This window comes from Microtus pennsylvanicus, chromosome 4 (assembly GCF_037038515.1).
Source record: "Microtus pennsylvanicus isolate mMicPen1 chromosome 4, mMicPen1.hap1, whole genome shotgun sequence".
NCBI classification, from domain to species: Eukaryota; Metazoa; Chordata; class Mammalia; order Rodentia; family Cricetidae; genus Microtus; species Microtus pennsylvanicus.
The window spans coordinates 110,138,581-110,154,273 of record NC_134582.1 but is presented as its reverse complement, the minus strand read 5'-3'; the positions used below and the strand labels follow the sequence as shown (position 1 = coordinate 110,154,273).

The following is a 15,693-nucleotide window of genomic DNA, read 5'->3' as shown; positions in this document are numbered from 1 at the left end:
CCAAAACGCCACTGAAAATTGAAGGCATGTACTACTGAGATGTTCTGGACTCCCAAAGGGACTTGCAAAGAGAGCCCTGAATGCTTTGATAGTCCATCCTCAGGTTCACTGAGGCAACTGAAGTTAAAAATGAGACATGACATTCTGATTTAGCCTCGAGCTTACCCTAACACGATGGGCTCATACAAATCAGCACCGTGTTTCACGGGGTTTCGCTGAATTATTCTGGCTCTAATACAAATACACTCCTTCCATCACTGCTTGTGAGTTAAAGCATTTAGGTAAACTGCGTTTGAAAGGCTGTGTTCTTCTAACTTAAGGTTGATTCAACAGTTAATGGCCATGACTTAGCAGATAGCCAATGTAAAAGGTAACAGGGTGGTCACTCCTACCCTCCTTTCGAAGCAAAACTGTCTTTGGAACATTCTGATTAGAAAACAGATGTAAATGTGCCATCTGTTATTCTGGAGCTTAGAGGCAGCTGAGATTTTTATGACAGTGCAGAGCCCCTGCTGGCAGCTGCGCACAGGAGTCTCCCATCCTGACAGTGACTACAGCTGAGCACCAACACTGCCAAACTCTGAGAAATCTGCCAGTACACGAAGGTCTCCAAACTGAAGGCTCAACAGATTCAGCTGTTTTCATCTCTGATCAAGATGCCCCGGGGGTAAAGTAAAAACACCACACTGTAAACATCAATTAACACCACAGACATTTTTAAAAAAGGAAGTTTATTGGTCTTTAAATGGCTCAAATTGCAAATAAATGAACCGGGTAGTGGCATCAGCCTAAGACATGTGATGCATCTCTGTCAGCTGGCTTCATAGCACCTAGTACCCAGGAGAGGGAAAGGTCTCAAAGCAAACGGCCACGATCATGGTTAGGACCCTGGTTCGACAAGGACTGCATGAGTGCACACAGCCATGCTGGGCCTGCTGGCTGGGGGTACACAGGGAACTCTAATCGCGCACATGGCCTAGCCTGTGAAAACATTAAATCAAACCCTTTAAAGAGAAGTATTTATGATATGCTGAATGTAGTATCTAGACAGCTGAGTTCCTGAACGCCTGTCTCTGGTAGTTTCATGTACACATTTGTTTCCTGGAACGCCTGAGCATCTCTTTGACCTGATGAAATTCTGACTGTGCAACAAGAAAAACTGTTTAATCAAGTGTCTTAGCCCCACAGAGGAAAAGAAAAATCTAATAGTGGTTTACTTCCCATTGAAATTATGTTCCTAACAGCATGCTTGAATTCTTGCAGCGGAAACATCACAGTCTGACATTGGTCAGTGTGTGCCTAACATGTTCGACTGCTTCATGTTAACCTTAGGAAATATAGGTACAGTATTCATTATGAACATAAAGAGACTATAAAGACTCCTCCTAACGCCCAAACTGTAACCTCACGAGTACACATTTAGAACTGACAGGTGGCAAGCACTTTTCCTCAAGTGTCCCAGTGCAAAACCACATTAGCTCTCCTGATGGTCTTCCCTATTCCCTGCTCCCAGGAGATTTAACACTTAAACGCACATCACTTGCAGAAAGTGATGACTGGGGACCAGCATTCTATACAAAAGGAGCATTCATTCAAACTTGGTACTCACGCCCATAATCTAAAGCCATCGTATGAATATATGCTGGTCCTTTATCTTTAACTACCTTACAGCTCATTAAACCAATGACAGAGCTCTGGAACTCTCAGAACCAGAGTATGGCACACATCTTTAATTTGGTCAGCAGACACACACTTCTCAGGAATCTTCCTTGTAGCTCTACACTGCCTGGCAAGATAAAACCTTGTAACCGGTCATGTGGGCAGTGAGTGGCCCCAAGTGCTAGTGAGAACACACCCAGAATGATGTAGCTGGATTATTTTCAGTTTCTAAATTAAGGCATATTCAAAAATGTCCATGTATAAGTTCACACCATTTTTCTAAGTTAATTACCAGGTAATTAATATGCAGATTCACAGATGAATTACTCTCAGTTTTACTATATGCAACAACCATGCCAGTAACTTCTTCTTCTAGATTTGCATAACAACAGTTTAAAAAGTGGTACAGTTAACATGTTCACAACTGTCATTTTTCAAGGCAGTAGAAGACCAAGACATTTTAAAATAATATAAAATTTAAGCTTTATAATAAACATCAGAGGAAGTGGCCGTTCCTCCCACCCACCCCATCTTACCTCTTGATTAACAATTCAAGAAAGACTGCCCCCCCCCCCCCCAAAACAAGCTTACACGCTACATTCAGGACTGTGATAAATGTAGGCAATTATGAAATAAGTTGAGCTCTGCTTCTTGGTGAAGCCACACAATTTCTTTTTTAAGTGAATTTGACTTCCAGTGCAGTTCCGATTCATGCTTTTAGTGACACATAACAATTTCCAAAATGTTAGAGTAATTTCAGTCAATGAGCCTTCAATGGCAATGCTTATAAATTACATTTATTAGTATGGTCAGGATAAGAAAGGAGTTTGGGCTTCCATTATAAAATGCAGCATCTTTCTCTGATTCTCTTGGCTAAACTTTTCCTCTTCTTTTTTCCATTCTTTTCTTTGCTGTCTTCCATCTTTCTGGCTCGAATTTCCCTCATTAAATCAAAAAATACCTAGAAAAAGGAAAGTAAATAAAATAAGCAACAGCAGGAACTCGGTGCTTCTGTGTTGCAGCAGCAAACCTGGGAATGAAGGAATCCTATCTAGGAGTTCCTTCCTGAGATGGCCCAGGGCCACTCACAGGATGGCAAGTGCTGCCCTGGACCCTGGCGAGTACAGGCAGAGGAAAGCACACAGCAAGCTGGAGTCTCCAAGAAGCTTGAGAAAAAAACCCAGCAACTTTTCTGAATGACATGTACCTCTTGGTAAAATGTTTGTATAACAAATCCCACCTATTTACTGTAGTTCTCAAGATTCCAATGAAAACTGCTATATAGTAATGATAGGGCCAAGATAAAACTCAAATGATTACATGACGTATTTTTAAAAGGCTATTTCTATTTTATGTTGCACGAGTGTTTTGCCTAAATGTATGCATGTGCACCAATGGTGTGCCTTGTGCCTGATGTGGCCAGAACACTGGATCTGGTGTTCCAGGTCGTTGTGAACTGTCACATGCATGCTGGGCACTAAACCCGGGTCCTCCACAAGGGCAGTCAGTGCTCTGAACAGCTGAACCATCCATTTTATGGTATATACAGACCATAGAAATATATACTTTGAGCACTTTGATTAACAAATGTACTTTGCTAATTAATGGTAATTATTAAAATGAAAAAATTAGCATAGTAACAAAAATTGCTAGTGAAATAACTGAGATGTTAAATTTCAATTACAAATCTTTTGTCCTCTAACAAAGAAAGGCCTAGAAAAACGAAAAACAGTATGCTAAGTGTGAGAGGGGAGGCTAACTCTCACATTCCATATTCTAACATCCTTGGTTTTTAAAGTCTTGATGCCCTAAAGTCATCAACTTCCTATCTACTTTAACAAATGTTTGAATTTTCTAAAGAAATTCAGCTACCACTTATAGAATTAAAAAGTACAAAAAAACCCCAACTGAAATAAGACTAAAAAACCCCCAAGAAATATAAAAGATAGCATGTCACATGTGTATGTACACATACACCTTAAGCGACAATGACTGCAATGTCTGACATGCTTTCTTAACATGCCTTCAGTTCTCAAGGGAAACCAACTGAGGACTGCCAGGTACAGATGTATGGAGAATGGCACCTGTGTGGGAGGAGCAGGACATGCACATCTGTCTGCATCTGCAAAAATGAAACAATTGAATGATGGAGCAAACACCACTGACTTCTTAGGACACTATCTTCAAGAGCAATGGGATGTTGGAACCACTGGGCACCTCTGAATGTACTCTGGTATGTAACTTCTACCTGGGAAAATTACAATTTTGTACATAAAATTGAAATAAGACATAAAAATTATTGAAAATTGAAAATTGGAAACAAGAATGACTACATTCTAAGTTGACGACACAAATCATGTAGAGGAAAGCGTTATTTCAAGAATAAGAATTTTTGGAACACAGTATATGGCAAATTCACCTTAGGTGTTACGGATGAATAAAGATAAAAACAAAAGTCCATCAACAATAAGGACCCAACAATGCTTAGAATGCATGAGACTCTAGTTGTGATCCTGAGTAACAAACACACACTCACACACACTCATACACAAATACTTATGCCCACATATATGCCCACAAATACTCATGCACACACATACGCACACACGTATATATACATACCCCAAACTCCAGTAACAACAAAAATAAAGCCAAACACTCTGGCTTACTGTGAAAGTAATTCACTGGGATAACACAGGAGCCATTCTGTTGTTGTGAAGCCAGGATTTCCAGGGTGAACGTCACCTCAAAGAGGTAAGGTTCTATGATAGTAAATCTGAACTGTTAACGATGTGAATTCATGAGTGTTTCTTTTATTTTTTTAAAAAAGTATTCTTTGTTCTTGTTCAGTGAAAAATCAATGAGCAAATATTCTCAGGTTGAGAAGCAATGAGCAAATATTCTCTGGTTGAGAAGCAATGAGCAAATATTCTCTGGTTGAGGCTGCTGAGTAACAAATCTATCAAATGGAACCAAAGATTCTTAGGAGAACAGTTGATTTTTGAGCTGAAGCAAGAAATGTAAACTTGAGACAAGAAAGTGAGGATGCTATAGAAACCAATGATGCAGCAGACAAGGGTAAATTCCGGAGGGGAACATCCAGTGCTGAAGCACCACAACAGCATAAACCCCACTGTTGAATTTCTACTTCTCCCAGAGATTTCAGAAGCCTCTGCGTCTATCCAGATGGGACTAGCTCCAGTAGGAAGCCTCCCTTCTGACCAAGCCTCCATGAGAGAGACCCAGTACTGATCTCTACTGCCGACAGACACAGTACACTATGAAAAGGATGTAAGGGAAGGCTTACATGTATAGTAAGCTTCTTTTAGAAATTACCAAAACTAGAAACCATGGTAGAAAATATTTAAATTGGCATTAGATATAAAGTCCCATTTCAAGTGCCAACTAACAGAAACAGAAACTAGGGAAAAGGAACAAGGAACCAGATACCTAATACTCCCCCAATTGAAGGACCATCAACGCATCAACTTCTTTTTCTTTACTATACTCTCCCCTTCCTCCCATCTTGTTCTCTGGCTCCATCCTCTTTTTTCATTTTAGGGCAACCTAGTATGTATGAAATTTGGTTTTCTAATTCTATATGAACAACCAGAGGAAATCCCTCTTCGCATAATGAAAATATCCAAAGGCTCATGCTTGACTTAAAATATCTGTGGTTGAAAATAAGAACTGCCCTCATCACTATTTCCACTTTTAAGTATTTATTGGCCCTGAGTTCACACCACAGACTACATTAACTTTCAAGAAAACTAAGGAGCTATTATTATAAAAACGAACACAAAAAGAAAGTACACACACACCTAAGAATGGTCAAAGACTCTAAGCCATGCAACCCAGAAATCACAAAATAAAACACCCAAATTCTGACAGCATGTTCTTCCAAGTTTTCCATGATTAAAATTAAATTAATGCTGAATGAAGACAGGCTGCAGATTAGGAGACAATAATGACAACAAATGAAGTGGACAAAGGACTAATGTTCTTACTATAAAGTAGATACAAACCAAAAGGTATGAAAGCCACTAGATAGATAGGCAGAAAAAAGGGACTTCAGACTTGCAGAAGATGGACAGTCAGCATGAGCCAATCAAGGCACGAGCAGGTTCACAGGTGGCCACGGTTCACCATTTTCTTGCAAGTTCTAACGGCTGTTTTAATTGGGCTGGCAGGGTCATATGAAAATGGTTTCTTGTAAAGATGATGGAACACAAGGACACTATCATGATGGGCACTTGGTCACCACAGAAAGAATCCCTGCCTTTTGCTGAGCACCCGAAAAACTTGTGGGTGCTGGGGGAGAGATGGCTCGGTGATTACAAGTACTTTTCCTTTCAACGGCTGGGTTCATTATAAAGACTAATCGTGTCTTAAGACTGTTCTGTTATTGGACACATGGAGCTCTAGTCTTTGCATCTATAAATATTGTTTCAATGACCATCACTGTATATATATCTATACATATATATATGCATATGATTTTACCTAAAATAAATCTTAATGCTTTATTTCAATACTTTTGTATTTATTGGCTTTAATTATCTCATATTATATTTTGATCATATTCTTTTTTTTTCTTTTTGGTTTTTCGAGACAGGGTTTCTCTGTAGCTTTGGTGCCCGTCCCGGAACTAGCTCTTGTAGACCAGGCTGGCCTCGAACTCCCAGAGATCCGCCTGCCTCTACCTCCCGAGTGCTGGGATTAAAGGCGTGCGCCACCACCGCCCAGCCTTGATCATATTCTTTCTCTCCCCCAACTCCTGCCAGACTTCCCCATCTCCCTAACTACCCAAGTTTATTTTTCCATTTTCTCTCTCAAACAACGAAAACAAATCAAAACACATATCCCTCTCAACAAAAATACCCCCCCCCCCTTCAAAAAAAACCCCATCGAGTCTCTTTTGTGTTAGCCAAGTACTCCTGAGCACGGGACCCACCCTGCAGTATAGTTATATACCCAGTGACAGTACATTGAAGAAAACTGATTTTTCTCTCTCCTAGTTATCATAAATTCAAACAGTTTCTTGGTTAGGAGTGGGACTTTTTGTCACTTCCCCTTGTCCATGCTAGGATAAATACACTTTTAGAATTTGAAATAGTGGGTCATAATTTTGATAATCATCACATTGCCCTTCTATAAACATGAGGCTTTTTCTATATTCTTGCCAAGAATGTATATCTTCATTTTTTCCCAAATAAAATGGATTAAAAAATATTACATATTTTTAAATAGTACTTCTGCTTATATAGGTAAGACTAAGCTCCTTTTCAAATGCAAAGCCATCTACATATTTTTTCCTTTTTGGACTGTAGTCTTTGGTAGATTGCTGGCTGTCTTCTCACTGTCCTGTAAGAGCTCTGACCTCACTTCCATGTCTTCTGAGGTCAGCAGATGACGACCACATGGCTGTGTCAGCACAGCTCATCTCTGTGGACTGCTGCTACCTCTCTTCCTTTTCCCCTCAGTCCCAGTCACTTAGTGTGTTCATGAGCTGTTTAAGACAATTAGGAAGAGTGATATGCATACGTAACAACAGTGTTTAATTTCTCCTTTCACTTCCCTCACACTGAATCTTAAAATACATTTTATAAGTACTTTAAAAATATTTAGCATAAGGACTGGAGAGATGGTTCAGAGGTTAAGAGCACTGGCTGCTCTTCCAGAGACCCCAGGACCCTCATGGCAGCTTACAACTGTCTGTAATTCCAGTTGTAGAGGATCCAACACTTGAACAGACAGGCAAAACATCAATGCACATAAAAATAGAATAAGTAGATAAATAAAATTTAAAAAATATTTGACATAATCTTACAGGAAACCAATACAGTATATGGAACAGAAATATTGTAGGACTCACTGTACACAAGTATTAAAAATCTGACCACATTTCTAAAAAAAACTCAATCATAATGACACCATCATATCTATTACAGATTGTGGCAGTTTGAATGCAATTGGCCCCCGTAAGCTCATAGGGGGCGGCACTACTAAGAAGTGTGGCTTTGTTGGAGAAGTATGTCACTGTAGGGTGGGCTTTGAGGTCTCCTATGCTCAAGCTATACCCAGTGAGACAATTCACTTCCTTGCTGCCTGCTGATCAAGATGTAGAACTCTCAGCTCCTTCTCCAATATCATGTCTTCCTGCATGGAGCAATGTCCCCTCATGATGATGACAGACTAAACCTCTAAAATTGTAAGCTACCAATTAAATGTTTTCCTTTAGAAGAGTTGCCGTGGCCATGGTGTCTCTTCACAGCAATAGAAACCCTAACTAAGACACAGCTGAACAAAAAGAACTTACGTTTTTTTTAGCTTTATGTTTATGCCTCAATTTTCTTAGTGAATATGTGAGTATTTCTTTTTGAGACAAGGTCTCACTGTAACTAGTAGACTAAGCTGGCCTTGACCTCACAAAGATCTGCCTGCCTCTGCTTCCTCAGTGTTGGGATTGAAGGTCATGCCACTACACCTGGCCTACTTTATGCTTTCTGGATCAGGATTATAGACTTCTAAGTATAAGCAGACTAATCCACAAAAACTTGAGGCCATCTACATCAATGTGATTCCATATAGGAGTTTTCTAGAAAGGCAAATGCTCAGGTCCTGTTCTGGAAAAGTCTCTAGTGGTGAGCCTTAAGGATGTGTGCTTGTTAGGATTAACCAACAGTTAGCCTGCATAGTGGGCTTAAAAGGCTCCTCTGGATAGTCACAGTACACAGAGACCGGAGAACATTCTCCTGGGAGTCTTCAAGAGCCAAAGCCATCTCAGACCTGAAGAGAGTCTCCCCTAATCCTGGAAAGGGTTCCATATAGTTCCCAAGAAGGGTCTGTATCTTCTTGTGCTAAGATAAGGGGGGTGTAGAGGATTTCCCTTTGTACTCAGGGAAACAAAGGCCGAGAGTAAAGAATCACTGTAGTAATGGAGATTTAGGGTAATCTTAAATAGGAGTTCCTCCATCCAGAGGGCACCCTCCCATTCCAACCTTACCCAGCACCAGGAAGGCATCAGTCAGGGCAGACACATATATAGTGCTGGCATGTTAGGGTCTAAAGAATTTCTTTTAGACAATCCCATTAAAAATAAGGCAGTAAGTGGGATGGGGGAATGCTGCTGGTGATTTAAAAAAAAAAAAAAAAGCACATTTAGCTGTACGGTCTTGTATCTGAGAAAGTCAAAGACTAGGTGAAATATAATTTTTTTTTGAGACAGGGTTTCTCTGTTTAACAGTCCTAGCATCCTAGCTCTCTTCCAACTAGCTCTTGTAGACCAGACTGGCCTCAAACTCACAGAGATCCACCTGCCTCTGCCTCCCAAGTACTGGGATTGAAGGTGTGTGCCACCACTAAAACCACCAGCAAGTATAAATTTTTAACATGTCTTACTTAAGCATTTAGAGAGGGTATAAATCAGTCTGTCAGAGCTGGTGGAATGGCTTAGTGGATAAAGGTGCTTGACAACAAGCCTGAGGATGAGCAGAGGACAGACTCAGACTCCGGTGTGCTATCCTCTGACCTGCACAGGTATGCTATGGCACTCCTCCCCCCCAACAAATAAACTAAAAAAGAACCCAAAAAACTCTATTAAATCTTCGTTTGGATCTCAGAATCTAGATAAAGTAGGATAACAGGGTCAATCAACAGCGTACACACACTGCAGTAACAGTGAAAGCACATTTTACCTTGTCAACATTGGCGCGCGTTTTAGCAGATGTCTCCACATAGTTAACATTCCATTGGTCAGCTCTGTTTTTTGCCTCTTCTACAGAAACCTGCCTTTTATCTTCCAAATCTGATTTGTTACCAACCAAGAGAAACGGAACATTCTCATCTTCTTTCACTCTTAAAATCTGCTCCCTGATAAGTAAAAGCAAGAGAGAAATATTAACACAAGGTCTGTACATTAAAGATCACAAAATTGGGGCTGGAGCAATGACTCAGCAGTCAAGAGCACTTGTTGATCTTGCAGAGGACCCAGGTTCAGCTCCCAGCACCCACAAAGTGGTTACCAACCATTCCTAACTCCAGATCCAAGGGATGTGATGCCCTCTTCTGATCTCTGTACGTATCAGGCACACCATATGGTTCACATACCTACATGCAGCCCAAACACACTCATACACACAAATCTAAAACTAAACAAACTCTACAACAAGCCACCTGCAATCAATCAGATTTATTTACAACCATGTTTCTATATAGTAACAAATTGATTTATTACCTATCATTGATCACTTCAGTTACATATTTCCTAAATAACAATGGAAAAATACAACAAAGGAGGGAGCACAAACATGGCAGGAGCATGTGAGGACATGCTCCCATGCAGGTGACTCTACTTCTTTGGTTGCTATGTGTGAGCACATTTCATGCATCAGCAACATTACAAATCACTTACTATTCAATTCAAAATTTATTCAGATATCCTTAGTTGTATTTTTATTTATTTTACTATAGTTCCCCTTCTCCCCCAGATTCATATGAAACCCAGGGCCTCAAAGATGTAAACCAGGTGTTCCACCACAGAGTCCCATTCTCGGCCAGACACTCCCAGTTTGTGCACAGCATCTTTTTCCTGCTCCAGGCACTCATTCAGGATATGACACAACACTTAGTTTCCTGACAGTACAATAGGCTGTGTGGATTCTCAGACTATTCTTGTTTTGATGATTACTTTGGAAGATTTGAGGAACATCACAGAATGTCTCTCAGTTGGTTTTTTGTGATGTTTTTCTCACAATTCAACTGGGATTATGGAAGAAGCTTTCAGAGATAGGTAACACTATTCTTATTATATTCTAAAGGTTCCCCCAAAGTGCTTTGACAGCTTCATAAAGGACAGAAATTTCTGAAAGTAGCTTTTGTATTTAAAGCTGTTATATGTTAGAAAGATATCACCAATTGCAAAGTACTGTGGCTCTGCTCTTCCTAATCACGTGATTGTTTAGCAAAGTACTTCTGCGCCTCACTCCCTCATCTGTAAGACGGCCCGACAATGTACTTCTCACACTGTAGCTGTGAGAATTAGAAGGGAAGTGCTTACTTGGGAGTCACAGGTGCTCCTGCTGCCTACTGGAGGAAGATCCCCCGCAAGTTTGCGTGTGTATTTATTTTACAGGTCATAGGATTGAATCCCAGGCTTTGGGCATGCTGGGCAAAGCTGTACCACTGAGCTATGACCTCATTCCCTTCCATTCTGAGAAGTCTCACTAAGTTGCCAGTGTGGCCTGGTCTTGAACTTGTGATCATTCTGCCTCAGTATCACAGGGAACTGGAGTTACAGGTATCCACAACCCTGTCTGGCCTTTTCAGTTTAAAAATGAAGAAACATGGGCCGGCTGGATGGCTCAGATAGTAAAGGCACCTGTCACCAAGCCTAACAACCCAAGTTTCTTCTCTAGGACCCCCATGACAGAAGAGAGTAGACTCCCACTGTCCTCTGACTTCCACATTTACACTGCAGCAAATGCACACAGGTGTAAGTATGCGCACATGTGCAAAATAAATAAGTGTAATTACAAATTTAAACTAAGAAACCAAAGTCAATATCTTAGATGTTGCTATCATAGAATTATATACCTTTGAAATTATTAGAAGATGCAGAAATTATAGGAACAGAAACATTTTCAGTTGAAAGAAAATGAGAACATTAATGGACTGTTTGAGTAATAAGTCAGCAAAATATATCTGATTAGTTTGTACAGTTACATATGTTATATTTGCTACCATTCACAATATCTTGAAAAAGCATATCACCATTTTTGCTACTTAATTTATATGTTTGTGGAGAGAATTTTTGGCCCATTATAGTTTGTTTCTGGGCTGGTAACAACAAAATTTCTTACTTTTTTGTCCATTGAGAGACAGATTCTCATGGTTCCAGGCTGGCCTCAAGCTCACTCTGTAGCCCTGTCACCTTCAGTGCTGGGCTCAGGTCCTTGTAAGTGACTTTCTTAGCCAGTTTCCTCACAGGCAGAAAACCAAATTAAGACACTAAGGACAATGACTACCACTCAGTTTCCCTAACTACTTGGTGGGTGACTGACTCCTGACCCTAGTTCTCCTGTGTTGATAAATGCCACTTCGCCAGGTGCTGCAAGCAGACTCATTCTGAAACCAGTGACCAAATTTAGCAGAAACATGGAAGACCTGGACCAGAGGCAAGATGGTGACTTTCCTTTTCATAATCTTTATTAGATTTATTTATGTTATGCATGGATATTTTGTCTGCATGTATGTCTGTGTACTATATGCAAGCCTGGTACCTGTGGAGGTCAGAAGAGGGTATTGGATTCTTTAGAATTGCAGTTACGGATGGTTGTAAGTGACCACGTGGGCTTTGGGAACCGAACCTGGGCACTCTTAAAGAGCAACAAGTGATCTTAACCACAGAACCATCACTCTATGCCCAAGATGATTTTTCTTAAGATTAACAAGTTTTTTTTTTTTTTAAATTAACTACTTTGCTGTCATAGACAGATACTGTTAGGTCTGTAACCTTCATACATTTTGCTTAATGCTATGGTTATTTTAATATATACATTGCTATAAAATTTCTAAAATATGAAAGTCCCTTTAAAATCTGGCTCAATTTCATTTCTGAAATAAGGACAGGGAGCTCCAAAAAGTTCAGAGTTCACAGTTTTCAAGTCTAGTATGTATTACCATGTGCCATACTGTTATATGATCATAACTGCTGCAGGCGAGAAAGAAATGGGTTCTGTTCTCTCAGGTTTCCTTACTTGGTATAGAAAACTATGTAAGTCAAACTCAGTACAAGGCTTAAGTGTGAAGCTCAGAGAGTCGGAGCACTTCCTGTTCTTCCAGAGAACCAGGGTTCTACTCCCACCCACCTGGCTGTGCTACTTCAGTTCTAGAGGAGCCAATGTCCTCTTCTGGCCTCCATGGCGCACAGACATACATGCAGACATCCACCCACACATACTAAAAAGTGTGGCATCGTAAGTGTGACACGAATACTGTACAAACACGTCATTTGAGAGAAAGGAAGCAATGGCCTGCCTTGGTACAGAGGAGCAGGAATGGTGGAGGCCGAGGCTATTTAGAAAGCAGCACCTGGGCTATATTTGCAGCTTAGATCATGTGGAGCACCTTCCATGGCCAGTCAGACTGTCTGTCTCACACGGGCTTTCCCGCTGGTGCTGAGCCACTAGGCCCACTTTCTGGGAAGGGCAACACTGGAGATCACAGAAGAATCCATCATCTCAATTCCCAGAGTGGTCAATAACCACTATGGTGAAAATTTATTCAATTACCTACAACAGGGCCTGCTACATAATAAACCCGTCCGCATTTTCTGGAGGCATGACTCTCAGTTGTTAAGTTTCCAGGATCTGTAATTCTCTATGCAGCATCACATATGACATTCCCTTACAGAAACACATTTAATCTGATAAATCAGTTCATCTTGTGCATTTTCTCAATTACATGCTCTCTTAGATTCCCTTAAGATTCGCCATTTCTTACAGGCTCATCTTTTATGTGAAATTTTCCCAATTCCTCGCCTTTCTGGAACTTCTATGATGATCACTGCCCATGTTTCCTACTTTACCCTCCATCGGGTTTTACTTCATGCCTTATATATACAATTAGGCTGTGAAGATCTTATTAGAGAACATATTTATCACACGCTTCCTTTGTGTCTCGCACAGTGAAATTCCTATCACAGAAACAAAACTATAAAAGTAAAGAGCATCTTTGATGATGCACTCAGTACTTTCATGATTACTCCAGAGACTGTTCATGCTGATATCTCTACACCAAATGTATGCCAGACACTGATTAGGTAGAAAGTAAAGAAGATCTACTGTAGAACAGAATCAATATGCTAAACTACAGTGATCATTATTCTCACTTTATAAATGAGAATATATCCGCTGAAAGTTCTGGACACCTATACTATAAGGAGAATGGCAATGTGTCTGTGACCATGACACAGGTGTTGAGAAATTAATAACTACTACAAGAAATATGGGAGAGTCATTGTGACCCTCTGGGTCCTTAGAACGACAATGTCCAGCACGAGGGTGGCTCTAAGACCCGAGTATGTGTGCATCTATCCACAGAGGTCAAAGTCACACGCTGAGATCAAAGTGGAAAGATACACTGTTTGAGCAAACAGCTCCAGCGACCCACCGGTCTCTGGAAAGAACAGTTGTGTGTACAAATGAGATCAGGCTCAGCCATACCTGAAGTCCGCTGTGGCTGCAAAGGACTCCATCTCTGTGATAGAGAAGACGCAGAGGAACCCCTCCCCACTTCGGAAGTAGTTGTCTCTAATTGCAGCGTAGTCCTCCTGCCCAGCTGTGTCTAAGATGTCGATCTGCACCTCCTCCCCATCCAGCACTACCTTCTTCCTGTAGCTGTCTGCTTTGGTAGGTTCATAGTCCTCTACAAACTGGAAAATACGTCCATTTTTTAATTATTAGTTTTACTTCTTAAAAAAATCTTATTTAGAAATCATTACTCTTTACCTGTTTCCCCAAAATGGTAAAAACTATATTGATTTTCATTTTAGATAACTGGTCAGCTTCTTTATCTGCAAAAAGATTAGGCTGAAGTCTTACTTCTAGGCTATTTATAGCTTAAAATTAGTCTGTTTTCTTTCTAAAAGCACTATACATATGAAAAACATTACACACACATATATTTTTATCAGATTTAGAATCCCACTCTTGATGATTCCAAATATACAAGATTTTGGTACCAGAATTATGGAGCTATTAACAAGCCAGTATTTAGATAAGCACCACTAATTCTTTCTCTACAACAAGACAAGTCAATACAGAAAACTGTAACCTTTGAGATCCCAGACTACCTGACCTGTAAACAGTGCCATCCCCACTCCATTATATCCACTGATCTCTTTGCTATGTGAGCATGTGCATGTGTGTGCATGCACGTGGGCTCGCTCCCTCACTCTCACACACACATATGCATGCACGTACGTTGTGTGGGTCTTTAAAATTTGTTTCTATAAATATTTTCAATATTTGCTTAGTGTTTATATCAGTTATTAGAATTTACCTTTGACAGTAAGGGCACTGAACTGCTACTTACTCAGTTACATACATACATCCTAAGTCTAGAACAGTAGACAGTACATGAGACCAGTGGCTCTCAACCTTCCTAATGCTGGGACCCTTTATTATAGTTCCTCACGCTGTGGTGACCCGCAACCAAAAAATTATTTTTGCTGGTACTTGATTACTGTAATTTTGCTGTTATCAACTGTAATGGAAATATCTGTGTTTTCTGATGGTCTTAGGCAACCCCTGTGAAAGGCTCATTCAACCTCCAAATGGGTTGTAACCCACAGGTTGAGAACCATTGTGGTATAATCACAATAATTATTTAAAACATATTTTTTTAAAAATTTTAAAATTTATTTTAAATCCCAACTGCAGTTTCCCCTTTCTCTTCTTTTCCCAGTCTCTTCCCACCCATTCCCTTTCTGCCTCTCCCATCCTCCTCTTCCTCTATTTCTATTCAGAAAAGGGCAGACCTCCCATGGATATCAACAAAACATAGCATGTCAAGTTGCAGTAAGACTAAGCACCTTCCCATGTATTAGGGCTGGGCAAGGCAACTCAACACGAGGCAAAGGGTTCCAAAAGTCAGCAAGAGTAAAAGACAGCCCCTCCTCCCACTGAGCATAGGAGATTTTCCCATCTTCTGATACCTTCTCTAATTTCTTTCTTCAAAGACTTGAAGTTCTTGTCATACAGGTATATCCCTTGCTTGATTAGAGTTACACCAAGATATTTTATATTATTTGTGGCTATTATGAAGGGTGTTGTTTTCCTGATTTCTTTCTAAGCCCATTTATCATTTGGAGGGCTATTGATTTTTTGAGTTAACCTTTTATCCAGCTACTTCATTAAGTATATGTTTATAGAGAACCTCGTCATCTTGTTGGAGTGAAGCCAGCGCCTGGTCTGAGTAGGCTTTGCTGAGGTCTCTGGCCAGTATCACTTCTTTCTGTATATTAGCATGGTA

The 15,693-nt window shown here is 40.3% G+C and overlaps 1 protein-coding gene across 1 annotated transcript in view; it reads right to left on the bottom strand.

Annotated features, from left to right (window-relative positions):
- Positions 1–712: 712 nt before the first annotated feature.
- Positions 713–15,693, bottom strand: part of Rala (RAS like proto-oncogene A) — a 51,946-nt gene continuing 36,965 nt past the window's right edge. Inside the window, exons 3-5 of the mRNA XM_075970150.1 lie at positions 13,884–14,092; positions 9,357–9,531; positions 713–2,620 (exon numbers count right to left, since the gene is read on the bottom strand). Coding sequence (XP_075826265.1) covers positions 2,498–2,620; positions 9,357–9,531; positions 13,884–14,092 — 507 coding nt within the window. The 3' untranslated portion in view covers positions 713–2,497. The remainder of the gene's footprint in view (positions 2,621–9,356; positions 9,532–13,883; positions 14,093–15,693) is intronic.